Consider the following 23,425-nt stretch of genomic DNA (forward strand, 5'->3'; position numbering starts at 1 on the left):
TCATCAATCACCATGTAAGAACACATTGTTCAGATCGAGGTGTTGTAGTTACCATCACGTTAAACAATTAAGGATAACAAGATTCACACTATGTTCATTTTGGGTATTGGTGCAAATGTTTCTCAATAAACTTATCCTATAGGTTTGTTACAGCTTTTTGCCACCAATTTTGCTTTATACCTCTCGATTATCTCATTTGCCTTGTGTTGTGAACACCACTTGTAACCCACAAGTTTCTCCCCTTGAGCAAGTCCACAACTTTTTAGGTCTGGCTTTTCTCTAATCCTTGTGTTTTGACATTCATGATATTTTCTCATTTTTCACAGGATCATGTCTCAAAAAATATGTTAGGAATAGGTTCGGTGTTCAAATTTGTAAGAAAATTTTTGTGAGATTGTAAACATTTATCAAATGACACAAATTGAGAGATATGATAAAGATGATATTTAGTGCATTCTTTGGTTCCTTTGCGAATCACAATAGGTATATCATTATCTGGTTGTGTAGTTTCCAGGACTTACTTCAGGTTCAGAACTTGTGTCTGATGCTTGAACTTGCTTTAGCTTAGAACAAATTGTTCCTCCTTTGTGTACACCTGAGTGGACCTAGGATCAAGTGTAATTTCTTGAATGGATGGATTCTCTATTGGTCTGTGAGGATTTTCTTGTGGTAGTGATGGTAGTGTTTGAATATGTGGTAAGAGTGGTAAGGTAAGGTTAGTTAAGAAATCAGTATCTTTATCTTTCAATATAAGCTCCTCCTGAAGATAAAGATGAGAAAAATATGAGTCATGTTCAAGAAAGACAGCATTTGCAAACCAAATTTTTTTTTAGATGGATAGTAACGTTTGTATATCTTTTGAGAAATACATACTTTAGGACTCCAAGATCAAGTTTTTTCCATTGATGTGAATGAATATGAATAAAGATTACACATCCGAATATCTGTTACAGCAGATGGTTTGTGATACTTACTCCTTAGTGGAATGTGGAAAGGGGTTCTAGAGGGTTTTTGAAATCTGGAACATTTGAGGATAAGCAATTAAAGGTATGTGCATATGTAAGCATTGCTTCACCACAATACGTATTAAGATGTAGTTTTGGAATAAAGTAACTCTAGTGATCGCAAGAAGTTTATCTAAAAATAAAGTCGCAAGAAGTTGATTATTCTTACATTGTACCACTCCATTGGTGGAAAAAGGAGAAGAGTGTGTGATTAAAAAGTCTTTGGTGTTTCTAGTGCGTAACCGTTTTATGTAGTTCTAAATTGGATTTTGATCATATTGCAAAACTAGGACACTATATGGTTGACATTTGAGTTAGATTTGAGTAAGAAAAAATCATGTAATTCTAATGTAATCATCAATAAATGACACAAACGATCAAACACCAGAAATATTTAGAATGTGAAATGATCCCCAAGTATCGCTATGAGTTTAAGAAAATGGAATCATACATTTTTTATTGTTGATAGGAAATTTTACATGCATATCATATGTAAATAATAGAGGAAATACAACATTCAAAACGAAAAGGATGGATGTCAAAGTCTGTTGTGATAGAGCCAAAACTTGTGGTTAAGATTGGTAGAGATAGCAGAGAGAGATCCACGAGGTGCATGCAGGTAGTACAATATGTTTATGGTCTTAGCACATTCAATCATCTTATATGATTTCTAGCCTTAAAGGTTATAATGAGAAGAAAAAAATGTTACTTTGGAGTTCAAATCTTGTGATAATCTAGTTACTGATGTAAGGTCTATATAGAGTTTGGAAACATTTAAAAACATTTTTTAGAACTAAGTTAGAATTAAGTTTGATGTTGTTCTTGCCTGCAATGATGTTTAGAGAACCATCTGCAAAGACAATTTTCCTACTATTAAGACATTGAACATACGTGTGAAAGTATTTGGAAGTATTGTCATATGATCATGCTCTCTAAGTCTACTATCCATGAATTTTCAAATAGTCTATTTGAGACACTTAAACCATGTGAGAAAGAAAGTGTACCTGAGTGCTTCATCCAACCTATACCTATGGGTTTCTCAAGATCCTCTAGTATGCATTGTAGTTGTTCAATCGACTTTGAATTTATTAAGACCAGTGGGTTTATCCTCTTCCTTCTGGTTGTCATAGAGTTTCCAATATTTGTTTTTGGTGTATTTGAATTTCTTGTAAAAGGTATACGCAAGATTATCCCTGTTGTCGGCACAAGGCCTGAGTTTTCTTACCTGGCTTAGTTTCCTTGTTGGTGGTTTAGAGCTTTTGGAGATCAGTACTGAGCTATTAGTGGGGCAAGATTTCAATATGACAGTCTCCTGCTTTCTTTTGCAATTACAATAGCAATTACCTAACTTAATGGTGTCATTTTGTTGTTGTCAAATATTTGGAACCTTACTTGATCAGACTCCTGGTTGAGTCTTACTAGAAACAGATAGGCACAATCTTTATCCACAAACTACTTGAGGCGGGCTGCAATACTGCAATCTATAGTAAGGATGCAATACAATTCCTACCACTAACCTTTTTACATGTTAAACTATTCAGTGACTAACCTATTTTCCTACTTTTTGGACCATGTTTGATGTTAGGTCATAAATTTGGGTGGCATATTTGAATTTAGAATAAGCTTCCCTGATTGCATCTCACACTTCTTTCACTGTAGGCAGGAACATAACTCATTTACTTTTTTCTGGTTATATAGAATTCCATAGTCAAGTCATAATCTTTGAGTCTTCCTCATTTCAAGTATCAAAAGGTGGATCTCCTGATCTTTGTCCAGTACTGAGGAGGTGGTTGAGCTTTCTTTTTTTTTCTTAAGAGTACTTCGAATTAATTGTGAGCAACTCAAGTTGTCATTTTCAGTGAAACAATAAGCAACTTGGATTGGCTGAAATTTGCTTTAGTTTAAAGTGAAATTTTTTGTGGGAATTTGTTCCAGTAATTTGGGGTATAACATTGAATATATATTTTAAGAACTTTAGAGTAATTAAGGTCGAACGAAAAAGTCACGGAAGGATTTTACCGGCTGTACTGGAGGCAGTGCTGCTGATGGAGGCTGGCTGGTGCAGTGGAGGAGATGATTGAGTGCGCAACTGTGTGCCTTGGATTGCTTGGAGCGGTTGAGCAGGAGGGCAGCGTGCAGCTGGTGGCAAAAGGTGGCTCATGGGTTCTGGTAGCTGGACAGGCGGGTGCATTGCAGGAGGTGCCGTGGCTGGCTGTGCTGATGCAGGTCTGGCCACTTGCAGGGTCTGATGCCGCCAATGCTGGCCGGCTTTTGGTGCTGGAGGTTGGTTTGTGGTGGCCGGCAATAGAGGCTGGCACCTTAGATTTTTTGTGTCTTATTTTGGAAATGAATGCTGATTAGGATTTGTGAAGGAGGCTTAAGGTTTTTTCCTAAAGCTCAAATACCCATGTTAAGGATGGTTAAAAGTGGATTTTGTTGAATAACACAATCTTATATATATAGTTTTGTAGAATAGAAAATTAAATAGGTAATTAATTAAATAAAGTATAATTTATCCTTAAGCGCTCTTTTTTTTTTGAATAAATTTATCCTAAAGCTATTTAACCTAATTATATATAGTGCACTCTCTTTAACAGTTTCAAACATTAAGCTTTTTGGTTAAGGGTCATCCTCTTTCTTCTTGAAGGTCTTGGGGACCTCATAAATATTTTGTTTTATATGTAAATTTTATATATGAGTTGCACCTTCTTGATGCTTGTTGCTATATATTTTATTTTTTCTTTCAAGAAAATGTATATACACGTGCAGAAGTGGATTTTTTTATAGTCTATCCCTGTTTGCCTTTATTATTTGGCTTTTTTATGCTTTATTTTGTAATGGCATACAATTTTGAACACTACTTCTTAGATGGGTTAGTGGCTCGATCGGTTCGTGATTGTTCTTGTTCTGAAGGAATTCTTTACCATATGCTTGCAGTGTTATGAATCTGTTGGCAGAAATCTATTCACAGGAAGAGATGATTCCTAAATCAACAGAGAAACAGAATTTTGATCTAAATGAAGTGGTTCATGTTGATGATAGTGGAGAAGGAAAAGATCTGCAGGAAAGTCCTTATATGTTATCTATGTTGGCACCACGATTATGGCCTTTTATGAGGCATAGTATAACATCAGTCAGACATTCAGCTATTCGCACCTTGGTAAAACTTTTCTTTCTTGCTTTGTTATTTTTTATTTTGTATGGTATATACCTCTTGCATTTATGTGGTAAACTTACTGGATTCTTTATCATATATTCATGTCAAGTCATGAAAAATAGAAGAGCAATAAAAGAACTTTCAAGGGCATTTGAGAGTGTATGCATGTTGCTGTTCCCCTTTTATTAAAATTAGAGATCATTAGTTTCAAACCCAATGCTTTTTTGTTTACTGGGTTATCTCTCTCTTCCAAAAAGGATTTAGGGGACTTGATTTACATCTTGACAAACTTGTAATGCATTCTTTTCTATGCAGATGGCAGTCCGTTAGTTCTCTGTTTATAGAACCCTTTGTTTTGTTTTCCCTTAAAAACCTTTCGACATTATTTGCTGTTCTTTTAATAAAACTGGAGATTTTTGGTTTCAATCCCTTTCTAATGTTGCTAGGGTTTTTGGTTTCAATCTCTTTCTAATATAAGTTTCGTATACAGGTGGCACCCTCTTTGTGCCTTTTGAATGAAGGCTCAAAATGACAAAAATTGTTTGCTGATAAATCTCAATCTCAATCTCAATGGTGTTTTAGATTTTCTTTCTATTGGAAAAGACGGTCCTCTCTTCATATTTATTTCTTATGCAAAGAAATTGGAAGGCCGTCAATGTTAAAATTTACCATCTATACATCTTTTGTTTTCTTGTTTATCTTTGCTCTTTGTTAGAGGACGTCTTGTTGCTTTTTATTCTCTTTTTCTTGTTTATCTTGTCTCTTTGTTTCGGGTTTAATTATTAATTTTGCAAAATCTGAGTTTGTGTGGCTGGATGATCGGGTTGAAAGAGATAATCTGGCTAAGATCATGGGTTGTAAGGCAGTTGAGTTATCTATAAAATATTTGGGATTATCTTTGGGTGTGAATTACAAATGCAAACAAACATGGGGACCAATTGTAAACAGATTTGAACAAAGGCTTGCGGGATGGAAGAGTAACTTACTATCGAAAGGGGGGAAGATTAACCCTCGTAAAGAGCACTTTAAGCAATCTGCCGATATACTATCTTTCCCTTATTACCATTCAGGTGAGTATAGTTAAAAAACTGAAAAGTATACAGTGCAAGTTTTTTTGTGGCCATTATGTGGAGCACAGAAAATTCCATTTGGTGGCCTGGAATGAGATTAAGAAACCTATGAAACTGGGCAGGTTAGGGGTGAGATTACTGATTGAAATGAATCGAGCTTTGCAGGGGAAATGGTTATGGAGATTTATGAATGAAGAAGGGACTTTATGGAGGCGTATTATTGCTGCAAAAGTTGGGGTTGAGGATAGGGGATGGTTCTCGGGTGGGTTGATGCGTGGTGATGGGCACAGTTTATGGAAAAAAATTGGTGCAGGGAAGGAGAATTTTCTGAGATGTATTAGATGGCAGGTTGGGCAGGGAAACAGATTGAATTTTTGGACAGATAACTGGTTGGAAGGTGGCAGTTTAAGGAGGCAATTTCCAAAAAATTTTCAATTGTCCAGAATAAAGAATGCAGAATTTATGATTGCATTGATGGGGTAAATGGGAATTTGGTGAGTGGCAGTTGGTGGTTTCTAGAAATTTAAATGATTGGGAAATTAGTATGGAAAACTGATGGGTATGCTTTCACAGATTTTACTGAAGGATGAGGAAGACAAACAGAGATGGACTCTCACAAAAAGTGGGATATTTTCTGTCAGATCCTGCTACCGATGGCTAGTTAGGGCTCTAGGTGAAGCTGTTTCATTCCTCCACAAACAGATTTGGAAACTTAAGATTCCCCCGAGAGTCTCTTTTTTTACATGGGAAGCATCTCAAGAATGTATACTCACTGTTGACAAACTGAAGAGGAGGGGTCTGGTAATAGTTAATGGCTGTGTTTTGTGTTTGAAGGACGAGGAGAGTTGCAATCATCTTCTTTTATCATGCCCTGTTACCTTTGAGCTGTGGAGGGTGGTGTACAGAACGTTGGGTATTGATTGGGTTATGGCTGGGACGGTCAGAGATGAATTATGGGCTTGGGTGTTTTTGAGAGACATGTTCTTTTGCGGATGTTATTCCACTCTCTGTGTGGTGGTCAGTTTGGAAGGAAAGGAATAGAAGGGCTTTTGAGGGAGTGGATTGTGTTAAGGGTTTTGACATCCTAAAAAATAAATGGGTTAGGACCCGAAAGTTTTGGATGTTGGGTCACCCTACGGTGGTCATAGAGAACTTTTTTGAAAATTTGTCTCTTGACGACTGTGATGTAAATTATTTGTACATAGGTTGCACCCCTTTGATGCCTTTTAATTTACTTTTTATACTTTTTATTTTTAAAAAAATATATATTTTTTTTCCTATCCTCCCCTTCTCCTCCCCTTCCCAATAAATAAATAAAAGACGAGCCTGGCTGTCTGTTTGCCAATGGATAGTTGTTTGTTCTGAGTTTTGCTTGATCATTTCATTTAGGATTTGCTTATATTGCTTCAGGGATTATATATTTATGCATATTTGATATTTCTGTAGTTCTTTTAGTTATAGTTGACTCTTGTATTGTATTTTTAGTGAAAGGATAAGGACCTTCCTAAAAGTTTGCTTTGGAAATTTGGTGCTTGTGCTGAATATTTTGCAAAAGACTCATATGCACTGCTCACTTGCTCAAGACTACTTGCAGGAACGACTTCTCGAAGCTGGATACAAAAAGAATACTTCTGAGCCCTCTGATGGTTCCTTTTGGCCATCATTTATTTTGGGTGATACCCTTAGAATTGTCTTTCAGAACCTGCTACTTGAATCAAATGAAGAAATTTTGAGGTGTTCTGAGAGGGTATGGAGGCTGCTGGTTCAGGTACATATTTGATAATAATGCATGTGTTTGTCAAAACTCTGATTTTCACTTTCTGGATTATTTAGTTAATAGACAAAATGTTAATAAGAATTTAATGAGTTTAATTGGAGGAGATACATTAATCAAATCAAGCCCGTTAAGAAGAAAAGTCGAAAAATCCCTTTTCTAGAGAATCATCTCCTGAAGAAGACAGAATTACATATTTTATCAAGATCTTAGTTTGATAAACACCCTTCTTTTGTTTCATATGAAGAATTATTTGAACTCGTAATCCATTGTGATTCATGCTGCAGCTTTGCAAAAGATTTGGAAGTCCTTTAAGTTTGCTGTAAGGTTGATGGTACTGTTTGCTTGAACTGAATTTATACAGTTTTTATTTTACTTTTTACTGCTGAAGTTGATGCTTTTAACTGTAGCATAATTATGATTATCAAACTAAAAGTTTATATATAAAATTATTGGTATTACAAAAGATTTATTATCAGAATATGAAAATTATAAAAATTATTTCTGTTTCTAATAATTATTTAATATTGAATGTAGAAATTGTGTTTGTCAGCTGGTGCATAAACTTAGTAAAAATAGATAGAGAAGTAAGCTAAAACTTATATAAGATTGCTGACTTTTCTGGAAGCAAATGTAAGCAACAAAGTTCAAAGGTAGTTCATGTAGCAACTTTTTTTTTTATAGAAAATGCATGAAGTATATATTAATAAGATATTAAGGGATACTACTTATATATAAAAGATTTACAATTATGTTAGTGTATCAACAATAGTCCCAAGATCCTCATCCTCATTGATGTCATGACTCAACAAAATAGAATTAAAATAATGAAACTATCTATATCTAATTCTCTGTGTCTCAACCTTGTTTTCTTCAAAAGTCCTACTGTTCATTTCCTTCTTATATCACCAACAAAATAGTTAATAGAATCAACTTTACAAACTCTCTTTTATTACATATCCCTTCCCACACCCAAGTCTCGTCTTTAATAGTACCCACCATAACCCAATTTATTTCCGTAAGCGCATAGACTATTGTCCATAATTCATAGGCCAAAGGACACAATAGGAGGATATGATTGCAGGATTCTGCAGCTTTCTTGCACAAGTAGCACCAATTGACCATAATTTTGCCTCTTGTCATTAACTTGTCAATTGTCAAAATGCATTCCCGACTTGCCTCCCATGCAAAGAAAGCAATTCCTGGAGGTGCCTTCGTTTTCTAAATCTGATGAACTGGGAAATTGGGCACTCTCCCAGACTCAACCTTGATATTGGGCTATGGCAGGCCATATTTGTGGAATTTATTTCAATGTAGGGAGTAATTATGGGAGTTATTCTGGTATTTGTCCTAATTTCCAGATTTAAGTAACTACCTCTTCTTATCCTCTTGTATCTTCACTCCACTAAATCATTCGCATACCCTAGACATATAGTGCAGAAGTACTACACAGAAAAATACCTTGATGCATTATTATTATATGTAAATACATAATTTAATTTCTCTTCCTACTTTTATAAACCTTGGAAAATGGTGTTATCTTCTTGTTGGTACAGACTTTAATGCAATGGCAAGAGTAGCTGGCGCCCCCTTTGGAACTGAAAAGTTCATGAGACCTGGATGTAGCTGGAATTTTGATTTATATTTTCTGTTGCTTTTAAGTAATTGGGGTTTATGAAAGTAATTTAGTGCAATATTCCTTTTAAGCGGTCTATATCACTTGTTAAACATTGGTCTCATAGTTTACTTGAAATGAAAGTGTGTTCAGTGGGCTGGAGAGAAGTTCCTTGGGATAAAGAACTATCATGTCCGATATCTGGCCTGGAAACAAAGAAAAGTAGCCGAAAGAAATTGGTCTTTTTCATGGATATATTTTTCTTCATGTTGCATTGACAGTAGTGCAAATCCATGCATGTGATAATTATGCTGAACTACCCCTGAAACCATTAGTTTTGCCTTTTATTATATCCTTGATTGTTTGTTGCTTTCTTTCTCTTTCTAGTGCCCGGTTGAGGACTTGGAAGAAGCTGCAAGGTCATTTATGTCTTCATGGATAGAACTTGCAACTACTCCTTATGGCTCAGCATTAGATGCTACAAAAATGTTTTGGCCTGTAGCTCCTCCTCGAAAAAGTCATTTTAGAGCAGCGGCTAAAATGAAAGCTGTGAAGCTCGAAAATGAGTCCTGTGGAAATGTGGTTTTTGATGCTGTGAAAGCTACTGTCCCAGAGGAAAGAAATGGTGATGCTTCCACCAATTCAGTTAAGATAATTGTTGGTTCCGATGTGGAAATGTCGGTAACTAATACTCGAGTTGTTACGGCATTGGCTTTGGGAATCTTTGCCTCTAGGTTGCGTGAAGGTTCTGTGCAATTTATAGTAGATCCATTGTGGACAGCCCTTGCATCTTTATCGGGGGTCCAGCGTCAGGTAATTATTTTAGTGGTTAAATATAGTAATACATGCAAGCCCTCTCCTATCCAACCCCCGCCTTTGTGTCTGTATTGGTTAACTGGTCACTTTTCAGGTGGCATCTATGGTTCTCATCTCTTGGTTCAAGGAGATTAAAAACAGAGGCCTAACTGACAACCAAGGATTTATACCCATTGTCCCTGATCATCTCAAAAAATGGTTGCTGGATTTATTAGCATGTTCTGATCCAGCATTCCCTACAAAAGATATGCTTCTTCCTTATGCTGAGCTTTCAAGAACGTATACTAAAATGCACAATGAGGCTAGTCAGTTGTTACGTGCTGTTGAGTCATCTGGTTTTGCAAATGCGTCGGCAACAACTAAAATTGACTTGGAAAACCTGAGTGCAGATGATGCTATCAGTTTTGCATCTAAACTGTCACCGCTGAGTAATGATGCTGTTGAGAATGAATCAACGAGAAGGCATGTCGTTGAAGATATTGAATCGTGCAAACAACGGGTTTTAACAACTTCAGGCTATTTAAAATGTGTTCAGGTATGCATTATGTTATTATCTCACATCCTTGATATCATTATCCATATGTTTTCTGTTTGTTTTATTTTTTCCTTGGAAAAATTAATTTGATAAGATTCCTCGGACATGATTGTGTTCATTTATTTATGGGAACAATCTGCAGAATAATTTGCATGTTACAGTGTCCTCATTAGTTGCCGCTGCTGTGGTCTGGATGTCAGAGCTTCCTGCACGACTTAATCCAATTATTTTGCCTTTGATGGCTTCAATTAAGAGAGAGCAGGTAGTATAGTTTAGAGACTTTCTGCTACTACAAACACGTTCACATAACTCTAATGAACATTTGTGCTCTCTTATAGGAAGAAATACTACAACAGAAGACTGCTGATGCACTTGCGGAGCTTATTTCTCATTGTATTACTCGCAAGCCCGGCCCAAATGATAAGTTAATTAAGAATATTTGTAGCTTGACTTGCATGGATCCTTCTGAGACACCTCAAGCCAGAGTCATCAGTTCTCTGGAGGTTATTGATGATCAGGATTTCCTCACCTTTGGGAGCACTGCAGGGAAACAAAAGTCAAAGGTTCCCATGCTAGCTGGTGGTGAAGACCGGTCAAGGATTGAGGGCTTTATAAGTAGAAGAGGGTCTGAGCTTGCATTAAAGCATTTGTGTGAGAAGTTTGGTGCTTTTTTATTTGACAAGCTTCCCAAACTGTGGGATTGCCTTACTGAGGTTCTTGTGCCTGGTAGTCCTGCAGATGAACATCGGATTGAACTAGCCATTGAGTCCGTTAAGGATCCTCAAATCTTGATAAATAACATTCAGGTTGTTATGTTCTTGATCTTTTTCTTCTCTTATCCAAAAAAAATTGTAAATTTTCAGATGTCACTCTATGTCTTCTGTATAATTGTCAGACACTACCCTGCCTATGGCATGTTTGACTTCAATAAGTAGCATCACTTTCCCTGCTCCTTTAGTTTTTAGTTTTTATTTTATTTTATGGACAGAAGGCTTATTCTTGCTTCATGTGGAGAATCTGCATATAATGACTACTGCTAGCAATTTCTTGCTTCCTTGTTACTTTTGGTTTGGGTCATCCATTGGATGCTTAGTGAAACCATTGTTGATTCTTCATCTCGTTTTGTCTGTTCATTATTTTGTGGTTCTTGATTTGCAGGTGGTACGGTCTATTGCTCCACTACTGAGTGAAACTCTGAAACCTAAATTGCTCACACTTCTACCATGCATTTTCAAATGTGTTCGCCATTCCCATGTAGCAGTGAGATTAGCTGCTTCCAGATGTATCACATCTATGGCCAAGTCAATGACAACAGATGTTATGGGAGCTGTAATTGAAACTGCAATTCCTATGTTAGGTGACATGACATCTGTGCATGCTAGACAAGGTGCCGGCATGCTTATTAGTTTGCTTGTGCAGGGCTTGGGTGTGGACTTGGTCCCCTATGCTACTTTGCTAGTTGTTCCTCTTCTTAGGTGCATGAGTGATGTTGATCACTCTGTCAGACAGAGTGTGACACGCAGTTTTGCTGCCCTTGTACCTCTTCTTCCACTAGCACGAGGCCTTCCTCCACCTGTTGGATTGAGTGAAGGTTTGTCTAGAAATGCAGAAGATGCAAAATTTTTAGAGCAGCTACTTGACAACTCCCACATTGATGATTATAAGCTATGCACCGAGCTGAAAGTGACGCTGAGGAGGTAGGTGTTGCTTGCCCAGTTTATCAGAGTACATAAGTTTTGATATTCTAGAAAGTCAGTTTATCTTCTTCAATATCAGAGTTCATGTTCCCATGTGGATGCTACCTTCTGTTTTTGTTTACCTGCTTCTTGGGCATCTTACTGACACCTGGGCATTGACATCCAGTAAATTGCGAAAACAGCACACTGTTGTTGGATTGGTAGTAACGTGTAGCTGCAAACTATGTATTAGGAAACACCAGAACGTCTTGGATGTCAAACTAGTTGAATTGCTAAGAGTTCATTTCATCTCTAATTTATTTATCCAAGGAGCTTTCTTAGATTTTATCTCCTCAGGATAAGTATCTTATTAGCAACAAAGGAAGGGTAACTATCTCTTCCTGTCTCAACATGCTCAGCAGGATTATTATGGTGGAGGTGCCAGAACTTTCTTTTTTAAAAGATGGCTCACTAACATTTATTTCTTAAAGTCTATTATCTCACTTACTGTCGTCTTGGTGTTTGTGGGCAGCCGTTGGGCCAAATTGCTTGTCCACTTACATAAAGACAAGAAAGAGGGTAAATTGCTTTTGCAGTCTTGATAGTTGAATATATGGCTGTTTGTTGAGAAAATTAGGACCTATTTTTAAAACCTGATTCTGAGTACCGAAGATCCAAATATATATATATATAACAAAAGAATCTTAGTTGCTTGTTCTTGCTTCATCTTGATAATCCATGTAATCTGTGACCATTTTTTTTTTTCGAGATAAAAGAGTAGGGAATATATTGAGTGTAGGCACCAAAGGGATGCTGCCCATGTACAAAAATTTACAAATCTAATAGCATATCTACAATAAAATCAAAATCATCATGGGTGCCGCCCATGTAATCTATGACCATTTGTTATGCATCTTTGCACTTCTTTTTCCTGCTGCATATTTTGTGATTTTAAAGAACAGCTGAACACAATCCTCAAATATGGAGCTGAAAGCTTTCTGCTTACTGATAATTTATTGTTCGGATAGTCAGCTGTTGCTTTAAAGGCCTTCTTGTGTTAATGTTTACTTTAATTTGCGTTGACCATATTTGCTTCATGCTTTCAGATATCAACAGGAAGGTATCAACTGGTTGGCTTTCTTGAAGCGTTTCAAGCTTCATGGAATCTTATGTGATGATATGGGGCTTGGTAAGACTCTCCAGGCATCCGCAATTGTTGCATCTGATATAGCAGAACGACGTGCATCTAATGAAAGTACAGATCTCCATTCATCTTTAATTATTTGCCCATCAACACTCGTTGGACATTGGGCCTTTGAGATAGAAAAGTACATTGATCCTTCTCTGATAAGAACTCTGCAATATGTTGGTTCTGCTCAAGATCGCACTTCTCTTCGAGAACATTTTGATAAGCATAATGTAATCATAACATCATATGATGTAGTGCGCAAGGATGTTGACTATCTTAGACAGTTTCTTTGGAACTACTGTATTTTGGATGAGGGACATATTATTAAGAACTCAAAGTCAAAAATTACAATGGCAGTAAAGCAACTGAAAGCCCAGAACCGCTTAATACTAAGTGGGACTCCAATTCAGGTTGAGTGTGAAACAAGCAATTCTTTGGAAGTTTGTAGTTCGTAATTTTCCCTGACAATGGTTTTACTCTTTTTGCAGAACAATATCATGGATTTATGGTCCCTTTTTGACTTTTTGATGCCAGGATTTCTGGGGACAGAGAGACAAGTATGGATTTTTTCATCTTTTTCAAGTTATCATGTGCATTTCATTAGTATTACAGTCTTCTTAGATGTTGTTACTTGCTGGATGTTTATCTTGTTTTGCCTAGGAAATCTTTTTAGAAACTATAAGAATTATAAAGGTCGGAGTGATGACAAGTAAGTTAATGGTTACCCTGACAGTTATACGCGTTGATGCAGCATCACAAGCATGAAATGCCCAATTTATATCGTACACTGACATGGTTAAGGGTTGTCTGGTAGCACATAACTCATGTTTGTCTGCCAGATAAATTCCTGGTAGAATTTGTAAAAATTTATTTTCTGTAGGCAAATTTTTGGCATCTTGATGCTACTAGAAAATTCTTGAGGAATTGTATATAGGGTGGGGGCTGTCTCGGATTTAAAACTAAGTTAAATGTGGGAAAAATCTCTAATATATATGTATAAAGTATTTTAAATAACATCTATAACCTTTATTTCCATCTTGGTGTCATCTTACTGATTTCTCTAAATACGCTGTTGGGTTGGGTCTAATAATATTCAAGGAATACTATTTGGTCCTAGGATTCTAGTGCATCTAAATACTCGAGTATTTACTTAATTGGTTATATGTTGTGGAAGAATAAATTATTGTACATTTCATTGAATATTATGGCCTTTCATATACAAATAAATAGTAACAACAAAAGAAAACAGTATCCTTACAAAGGTTATAAAGATCTGAGGTATCTTACTAATATATATTTTAACCTAATGGAGCCCTTACTTGTACTTTATACACCCCCCATCAAGTTGGTGAATAAATATTATTCATTTGCAGCTTGGAAATAATCGTTTAAAATTTAAGATTACTTAATCCTTTAATCAAAATATTAATAAATTATTAAATGGTTGGCATGTATGGAGTATAAATCAACACACTATCTAGTTTTTCTTTGATGAAGTGCCTGTATGCTGTAATGTGTTTAGTTCTATCATATTGTATTGGATTGCGAGCAATATTAATCGCTAATTTATTATCACAATATAGTCTCATAGGTCCGTCTGTTGAATCTTCAAGTCTTCTAAAATCATCTTTAATCATATAAGCTCATACACCTCCTTAGTTATAGTCCTGAACTTTGATTCTACACTAGACCTAGCTGCCATGTTTTGCTTCTTATTTCTCCAAGTCAATAGATTGCTTTAGAGAAAGGTACAATACCTAGAAGTGGATCTTCAGTCTAACATAGCCTGCATCGTTGTATATTTCGAGAAGTAGCCAATAATTTTTTTTGAACATAATTTCCTTCCTTGAAGTACCCTTCAAGTAATGAAATATTATGTAGGCGCTTGTAGGTACACTTATTTAGGTTTGCGTATGAATTGGCTCAGTACATTAATTGCATATGTGATGTTTGGCCTAGTATATAACAAGTATGCTAATTTTCTACTAGTTTCGAATATATTTCCCTGTTCACATTTGGGTCTTCTTATGGCAGTCCTAGTTTATGATTGGTATTAATGGGTGTGGTAGTCACCTTGCATGCTAGTTTGCCAGTTTCATTTAATAGATCTATAACATATTTTTGTTGGAAGATGAATATTTATGACTCTAAGTAGGACACTTCTGTTCCTAGGAAATATTTTTAACTTCCCCAATTCTTTAAGTAGGACACATTAGGCATTACTTGAGATATACTCTTTCATCTTCATCGTTTTCTATAATGATTATGTCATCTACATATAGCAGTTACTCCCACTAACTTTGAGTATTTAAAAGAGGTTGTGGTCTCCTTGGATTTGCCTATACCACATGAATAAAGTAACTTTGCAAATCTATCAAATCATGTCTGAGGAGACTGTTTAACCCCGTATATTACTTTTTTCAATTTGCACACTTTATTCTTTGCTACTCCCTTAGTAAAACTGGGGAGAATCTCCTTATAAATTTCTTCTTCCCATTCCCTATGCGAGAAGATATTCTTCATATCAAACGGTTGTAGTTGTCAATTGAAGTTAGCAGTTAAAGGCAGTAGGACACATACTGTAGTAATCTTTGCAACTAGTACAAGTGTCCTTTGGTAGAAAATCCTGTAGGTTTAGATAATATCATTTTTCTACCAATCTTACCTTGTATCTTTCTGTTGTTCAATCGGCATGTGTTTAACAATAATAACCATTTGCAACCCTCTAGTCGTTTCTCTTTGGGTAAGTCCACTACTTCCCATATCTGATTCTTTTCAAATGCATGCATTTCAACGTTTATAGCATTTTTGCATTCCTCATTGGTTAAAGTCTCATATAATATTTTAAGAATAGATATTGTATTTAGGTTCACAAGAGACCTTTATGAGATGGAGAGTAATTTTTAACGGATACAGATTCGAGATAGGATAGAGAGAATGCTTAGTGCATTCTCTCGTCCCCTTTTTAAATGCAATAGGTTGCTAAGTTACCCAAGATGGTAACTAGTTGATCAAGTTGGTGGTAGTTAACATAGCTTCCCCCTTAGTATTGTTTAGGAACATGGTTTTAGAACAAAAAGGTTTCAATAACGGTAACTAAATGGTTATTTTTCTGTTCTTCTATTCTATTTTGTTATGAAACACAGACATAGGAAGACTCATGAACAATTCTTTTTTTTTTAAAGGAGGACAATTTCTGGTTAAAGTAATTTTGGGAATTATTGATTGTAAAACATTTAAATTTTTACTTCAAGTTGTGAATAGATCATAGTGTAAAAGTAGGGAAGGACATGAGTGATTTCATCTTTAGACTTCAATGGGAAAAGTTAAGTTATTCGAGTACAATCATCAATAAACCATTGAGTTCCAATAATATTAGGAATGTTTAGGGGATTCTAAATATCACTATGAATCAAAGTAAAAGGAAAATTACTTCTTTTATTACTAGGAAAAAATTATTCGTTAGTATTTTGCTAGTTCACATACATCATCATGTAATTTTTCATTATCAAAATTTAAAAAAAAAAATAAAGAAGGAAGCATAGCTTTGAAAATAGATAAAGGAAGGTGTCCTGGTCTTTGTGGTATGATTATAGTTTGTCTAGTATATTGGTGGAGAGGGCGGTACATGGTATCTTGAGTGTATCCAGGAAATATAACATGTTCCGAGTCTTAGCGCGTCCAATCATCCTCCCTGAGATCTGATCCCGAAATTCACAGTCAGAAGGAGAAGTCACTTTACAATTTAAGGTCCTGGAATAATTTAGTTACTAATATAAGTTACGTGCATAGTCGAGGAACATGGTGATGAATATTGCTCTATAGGAAAAATGGTTATGGAGGTTCATGGAGGAGACTAATACTCTATGGTGGACAGTGATTGAGACAAAGTTTGTAACTGTGGATAGGGGTTGGTTCTCAAGAGTAGCGGCAAGACTGTGTGGGGTAGGGATGTGAAGGAAAATTAACATGCATATGCAAGACTATGTGGGGTGGGGATGTGAAGGAAAATTAACATGCATATGCCAAGATTTCAGGAATGCATCAGATGGAGTGCTAGTAGGGGGGAAAGAATTACTTTTTAGCCGGATCCATGGACTGGAGGGGGAGTACTCAAAAACCCGTTTTTTCAAATTTATGCTATAGCATGGTAGAAGAATATCACAATAGAGGAGTCATGCAGAGAAAATAGAGGGAATAGGGAGCGCACTGTAAATTTGATGAGGAACCTCAAAATTTGGAAGGTTAATGAATATGAGTCTCTCCTAAGTATATTTTCCCTCATCAATCTGACTGGGAACAATGATCAACCACTATGTAACCTCAATAATAATGGATCCTTCATGGTTAAGTCTTACTACAACCACTGGTCAGTAAAAGTCGCAGAACACAGGTTTCCGTTTATGCAAAATGAAGAGGAACAACCCGCCCAAAATTGCTTTCTTTGCTTGGGAGGCGGGGAACAGTGCATCTTGACTATTGACAAGTTGATGAGAAGAGGAAAGATTACAGTGAATGGCTGCTACATTTGTAAGATGAAATCTGAATCTTGTAATCATATCCTATTTTGGTGCCTTTTCGCATATAAGTCATGGATTATGATTTATGGGTTATTGGGCATTAGCAGGGAAATAGTTGGTCTGGTGGTTGGCTGTGCTGGGAAGGAGCACCGGTTGGACAATTGGAAGCCACTGGACTTGTGGCAGAGGGAGCCGTTGCTTACTACTGCAGCTGCGGTTGTAGCTGGTGAAAAAGAGGCTGCAGCTTGTGGCTGGCAATGGAGGAGCAAAGGAGGCTGCACAGGCAAGCACAGCTGGATGGCAGCAGCTAGTGCGACAGATAAAGAGACCTATGCACGGACAAATGTTGGTGGGTGGTGCAGCTGCAGAGATGGCTGGACAACCTGCGCACAGCTGCTGGATGCGCAGCTGGACGGAAATGAGTGCAGCTGGAGGATTCTGGCGCCAGTGATGAAGGCTGATCTTGGTGTTGGTGGCCAGTCTATGGTGGCAGGCGACTGGATGATGGTGGCTTAGCAATGAAGGCTGGCCCCTTGGGTTTTTGTTTCTTATTTTGGCAACGAAAGCTGACTAGAGTTTATAAAAAAGTTCAGAATTTTTTTAACGTAGGACTCTGATACTACGTAGATGAATGAATTGTTATATATTTTATTGAATATTATGACCTTATATAAATGAATAGCAACAATAAAAGGAAACAGTATTAGTTACAAATATTACAAAGATACAAGATGTATTACAAAAATACCCTTTGCCTTAATGAAGCTCTAATTTGCACTTCTTAACGGTGATAATTAATTAAGAATGTATCTTATGTAATGGAATAATTCTCTTCATTTATAAAGTTATGATCATTGATTTTTAGGAGTTATCTCAAAAAAAAAAGATCATTAATTGTTAGGAGTGCTCATCAAGTTGGGCAATAGGGTGTGAAGAAGTGCAAGGTTATGTATCTAAGGTAGGATATGACAGTTTGCCTTTGATGGACTGTAATGGGTAACAAATTAGGATAACAACTTCTTTTTCCCTGATCCATTACCAATGCTGATGCAGGAAAAAATCAAATATAAGGTTTCTTTCTTTCTTTCCCATTTCAAAAGAAGATGAATAAAGTGTGCTTATCAATTTGGTATTTTGGTATATCAGGATATTTACTTTCATAAAGGCTCTTATAGCCACTTCTTGTGTACAGGGAACCCAACAGTTTTATGTTGTCTCCAAAGATGTCCTTTATTTTAAAAAAATATTTTGTCCTACTTGATTGGCATTTACTTTTAGCTTAAGTATTTGTTATGCAGCTTGATTCATTCAGACTGTTATTAGGTACTTTTTTTCCTTTCTCTATCAAATATGATATATGTATACATATATGGTTTATGTATAAACTTCAAACGCCTTATCAATTTAGTTACTCTTCTGAAGAACTTTTTCCCCGTGTACTACTTTGTTAAACTGCTTTCAGGCTGTAGAGAAACACAAATATAAATGTACTTGCTGTTTTGTTTTTACCCCTGGCAGTGACAGTATCTACCCTGTTTCAAGAATGCCTGAGACTTTAGACTTTAGAAATAGTTGACTTTTTTTATATTTTTCTTCTGTTTTTAGACTGAAGAATTTGTTGCTTGAAGGCTTCCTTTGCGTGAAACTTGTTTTTAGTTGCTTATGTAAAATATTTGGCTTGTAGAAGTAATTCAGTTGAAAGTGGATTTAAGTTGCTTCCATAAATAATGGACTGAAGCTTTTGGAGCATATTTCTGATATTCGTATATCTCTGATGATGATACGCAAATGTACAGAGAGGAACTGGCCATCTTCCACCATGACTCACTGAATTTGCTCTGAGTTTCAGATGCTCTCTGTACAAATCTTTTTTATATGTTAGATCCAATTTATCTGCTTGAAATGTTATTCTGGAGACTTAGTTGCAAGTGCACTTGTTCATTTAATGTCATTTTCTCCAGTTCCAAGCTACTTATGGGAAACCACTGCTAGCAGCCAGAGATCCTAAATGCTCTGCTAAAGATGCTGAAGCTGGGGCACTTGCTATGGAAGCATTGCACAAGCAGGTAAACCTGATTGTGAAATGTTTATATACCGCTTTTTTCTTCTCCTCTTTCTTGCACTATGTAAAGCTTTCTGCTTCTAGCCTTAGACCTGTTATATTTATTCATAGGTAATGCCGTTTCTGCTTCGACGAACAAAAGATGAAGTGTTATCTGACTTGCCAGAGAAAATTATTCAGGATAGATATTGTGACCTTAGTCCTGTTCAATTAAAGCTTTACGAGCAGTTTTCTGGTTCGCATGTAAAACAAGAAATCACGAGTATGGTAAAAGTTGATGGGTCAATGGATTCAGGTGATGGAAATGGTACTTCGGCTAAAGCATCTACTCATGTTTTCCAGGTAACATACATTTTGAACAAAAAAGTTTTCCAGATGAATTTTTTTTTCGTTTGCATGAGTTCAATAACATGGTTTGTCATTGCTGCTATACATGGCATCGCTGATCTATGTTCTAATCCTTGGATTTCAGGCTCTGCAATACCTGCTAAAATTGTGTAGTCATCCATTGCTTGTCCTTGGTGAAAAGATCCCTGAGTCATTGTCTGCCCACTTGTTGGAGCTCTTTCCTGCAAGTTCTGACATAATCTCTGAACTTCATAAACCCCATTATTCTCCTAAACTAGTTGCTCTTCAGGAGATACTAGAAGAATGTGGAATAGGTGTGGATGTTTCTACTTCTGAAGGAGCTGTTAGTGTGGGACAACACAGGGTGTTGATATTTGCACAGCATAAAGTAATGACTACTCCATATCAAGCTAATCTTGGATTCTCTTTTTTATTTTGTACAAAAATTGATAGTGTCATGTTATGTAGGCTCTGCTGGACATCATTGAGAAGGACTTGTTTCAAACCCACATGAAGAGGTAAGTCCTATCCATTATTTCATGAATTACTTTTTCCATTGTCTTTCATTGTTTTAGTTTACTTAATGTAACTCCTCAATCTGATCTTAATATTCGTTACTGTAATTATCAGATTGTAGGCTGGTCTTTGTCATTCACTATCTGATTTTGGTTCTATTTTTCTCATGAAACTTATTGCAACCTTTACATGATCATACTGTCACTGGTTGAGAATGAGGTTTAGAACTTGTAATATCTTTACATCTGCATGTAATTAATTTTGGAATGTGCTTGAAATGTTTTTCTGGTGTAGCAATTGTAATTCTATTTACCTTGTGTTTTGTGTTTATTGTTGCAGTGTTGCTTCAGAGTATTATTTGAACTTCCATCCTTTAAATGCTATCATGGGAATACTTAAAGAATTATTGGTTTTTAAATTTTATGTTTAACCCTCTATATAACTTATGAGTTTATTGAGAATCTAATGTCAAGGCCTGTCATGAGCTACATGGCTGCTGGAATTGATTGACACATGGCTGCTAGAATGTCTGACACAGCCGTTGGGAGGTCACGTGTCTGCTGGAATAGAGTTATTATTTTATTTCGTTATCTAGCTTTATTTAATGACATAATTAGTTATTAGGGTAAGTTTGAAGGTAGTTTCTAAGATGGTGGAGGTAGTTACTTCCAATCAAGAGAATTTTATTATTCTTACAAGCAGTTATTTTTATTGAAATAATTCTTGCATAAACGCGTTATAGAAATCTAAGAGGGATATGCACAGGTTTCTTAGGTGCTTTAACTTAAGGAGATCTTTGGGTTCTCTATTTTTGAGCCCATACTATTGGTCAAAACCCCAGCTATATTGGCAAAGGAATTTACAACTTCTATTCCTCCTTGTAAAGCCATGTAGTTTAGTTTTTGTGTTTATTCTTGCAATATTTCCACTGGTTCTTCTATTTGGGGTCTAAATGTGAAACTTTCAATAAACGAACATTTGCATATTTTATGAGATGTATGTATGCAGATGTATGAAAGAACTAATAGAGTTTCTTTGGTTCTTCCATTATCATTTTAGAAATAGGTAAGTTCCATCTTTTATATTTTGTGAGTCCTAGCTCGTGAATTAAATCTGCTCTGGTGGTATTTGAGACTCAAGAGAGAATGACATTTTTTTCACACATGTTTCAGAATGTATTTTCTCTTGATTTCTATACATTTGACATAACTATGCTCTCTTGAGTATGTGTTACCAGCAAAGAACTGCATGTTTGGTATCAGCTGCATGTATTGTTTGCTGATGTGTTCACATTTTTCTTCAGTGTCACATACTTGCGGTTGGATGGATCGGTTGAACCAGAGAAACGTTTTGACATTGTGAAGACTTTTAATTCTGACCCAACCATTGACGCCCTGCTGCTTACAACACATGGTAAGGTCTTTTTTTATGTATGCTACTGAGATTCTGTTGCCAGCTTTGCTTAATATTTTCTTTTGCAGTTGGTGGGCTTGGTTTGAACCTAACATCTGCTGACACACTCGTATTCATGGAGCATGATTGGAACCCAATGCGGGATCATCAGGTAATTAAGTCTTCTGTGCTGTATTTTTACAAAAGATCTCACTGTGTCTTTTTGCTGTACTTTTGATTGCCAAAACTTATTTTCCTTATACTATTAATATTGACCAACATCTTAGCTGTCTTAAGAATTTATTTCCCTTCAGGCTAAAGAGTAAGTTATTTACTACCCATAGCCCCTTACACTGAGCCTGGAGGACATTCTGGGATGATCTTCTAGCAAAGTTCTGGACGTCCATTTGCAGTTTAATAGATTAGGTTTGCAGATCACCCGCCAGTGAAGGAAGGGATCACAAATTGAGCATTTCTTTCAGTTAAATGAATCAACTTTTTTTTAATCAATAATTGTTTATGCGGCATAATGAGCTATTCTCCTGTTGTGAAATGACTTGCACATAAGGTTATCAAGTGAAAAATAACGGCATTATTGGCATAAATTTTATTTTATCTTTGAAGACTATGTAACATGCGCATCAAGGTTCTTTCTACAGACATTGGGTCTGCTTTCATGCTCAATAGCTAAAGCTGTGGATACTATGTCCTCTCTTTCCCATGTGCTTTTCAGTTATTCCTTTCTAGGGGATGCTGAGCTCTTATGCTGGGGGTTTTTAGTGACAAATTTAATGTGCAATGCTGCAGGCAATGGACAGAGCACATCGACTGGGCCAACGGAAAGTTGTGAATGTCCATCGACTGATTATGCGTGGTACCCTGGAAGAAAAGGTAATGAGCCTTCAAAGGTTCAAACTTTCAGTTGCAAATGCAGTCATCAATGCAGAAAATTCAAGTCTGAAAACAATGAACACCGACCAGTTGCTTGATTTATTTGCATCAGCTGAAGCACCAAGAAAGGTAATTCTAGTAGTGTCCATTTACTTTTCTACCACATTATTGGGTGTTCAAATTAAATTCTAAACCACATCATTGGGTACTTTCTGTCATCGAATTAAATTCAAAGTTTTTCTAATGCAACAATTTCTCCTATAGAATGCTTTCTGCTAGATGGGTACAATGTCTCATCTCTCTTTTTCACATCTCAAATTCAGGGAGCTACGACTTCGAAGAACCCGGATGGAGTAGACCCCAAATTATTGGGAACAGGCAAAGGTTTGAAGGCTATCCTGGGAGGACTTGAGGAGCTTTGGGACCAATCACAGTACACTGAAGAGTACAATTTGGGTCAGTTCTTAGCAAAACTGAATGGATGATCCTTCAATGCCACGTGTACAAAATGTATATATCTGATGTAGGACCAAAATTTTGACAGTTAAAACATAGGCTCATTTTTTCTTTTCTTTTCTTTTTATTATATATATATATATATATATATATATATAAATCCCGGTTCTTCTCCTTTCTCCCCAATTTTTTCTTCTCCTGTACTCGTTATTTGTGGAGACTGGGGAAAGGATGAAGTTTTGAGTGGTTGGCATGGAAGCCTTTGGCTTTGTAATGGAGGGTTTGAAAATGTCGATCTGAGAATGCTGAGGGGAAGGGAAGATATTTTATAGAGTCCGGATTTTGTATATACAAACTAAACTCATTTATTTTCTTTTCAATTATAGAGAAATCATCTTCTAAAA

The 23,425-nt window shown here is 36.2% G+C and overlaps 1 protein-coding gene across 1 annotated transcript in view; it reads left to right on the top strand.

Moving 5' to 3' along the window:
• Window positions 1–23,425, top strand: part of RGD3 (ROOT GROWTH DEFECTIVE 3) — a 47,436-nt gene extending 24,011 nt beyond the window's left edge. Inside the window, exons 13-29 of the mRNA XM_088206335.1 lie at window positions 3,942–4,164; window positions 6,826–6,999; window positions 9,008–9,433; window positions 9,531–9,971; window positions 10,114–10,233; window positions 10,310–10,777; window positions 11,130–11,668; window positions 12,754–13,246; window positions 13,325–13,393; window positions 19,318–19,422; window positions 19,530–19,760; window positions 19,891–20,154; window positions 20,235–20,284; window positions 21,586–21,695; window positions 21,764–21,846; window positions 22,482–22,694; window positions 22,889–23,425. Of these exons, the coding sequence (XP_088062461.1) occupies window positions 3,942–4,164; window positions 6,826–6,999; window positions 9,008–9,433; window positions 9,531–9,971; window positions 10,114–10,233; window positions 10,310–10,777; window positions 11,130–11,668; window positions 12,754–13,246; window positions 13,325–13,393; window positions 19,318–19,422; window positions 19,530–19,760; window positions 19,891–20,154; window positions 20,235–20,284; window positions 21,586–21,695; window positions 21,764–21,846; window positions 22,482–22,694; window positions 22,889–23,050 (4,171 nt within the window). The 3' untranslated portion in view covers window positions 23,051–23,425. The remainder of the gene's footprint in view (window positions 1–3,941; window positions 4,165–6,825; window positions 7,000–9,007; window positions 9,434–9,530; window positions 9,972–10,113; window positions 10,234–10,309; window positions 10,778–11,129; window positions 11,669–12,753; window positions 13,247–13,324; window positions 13,394–19,317; window positions 19,423–19,529; window positions 19,761–19,890; window positions 20,155–20,234; window positions 20,285–21,585; window positions 21,696–21,763; window positions 21,847–22,481; window positions 22,695–22,888) is intronic.

Source organism: Carica papaya, chromosome 6 (genome assembly GCF_054855325.1).
Source record: "Carica papaya isolate Zhongbai chromosome 6, ASM5485532v1, whole genome shotgun sequence".
In the NCBI taxonomy this organism is placed as follows: Eukaryota; Viridiplantae; Streptophyta; class Magnoliopsida; order Brassicales; family Caricaceae; genus Carica; species Carica papaya.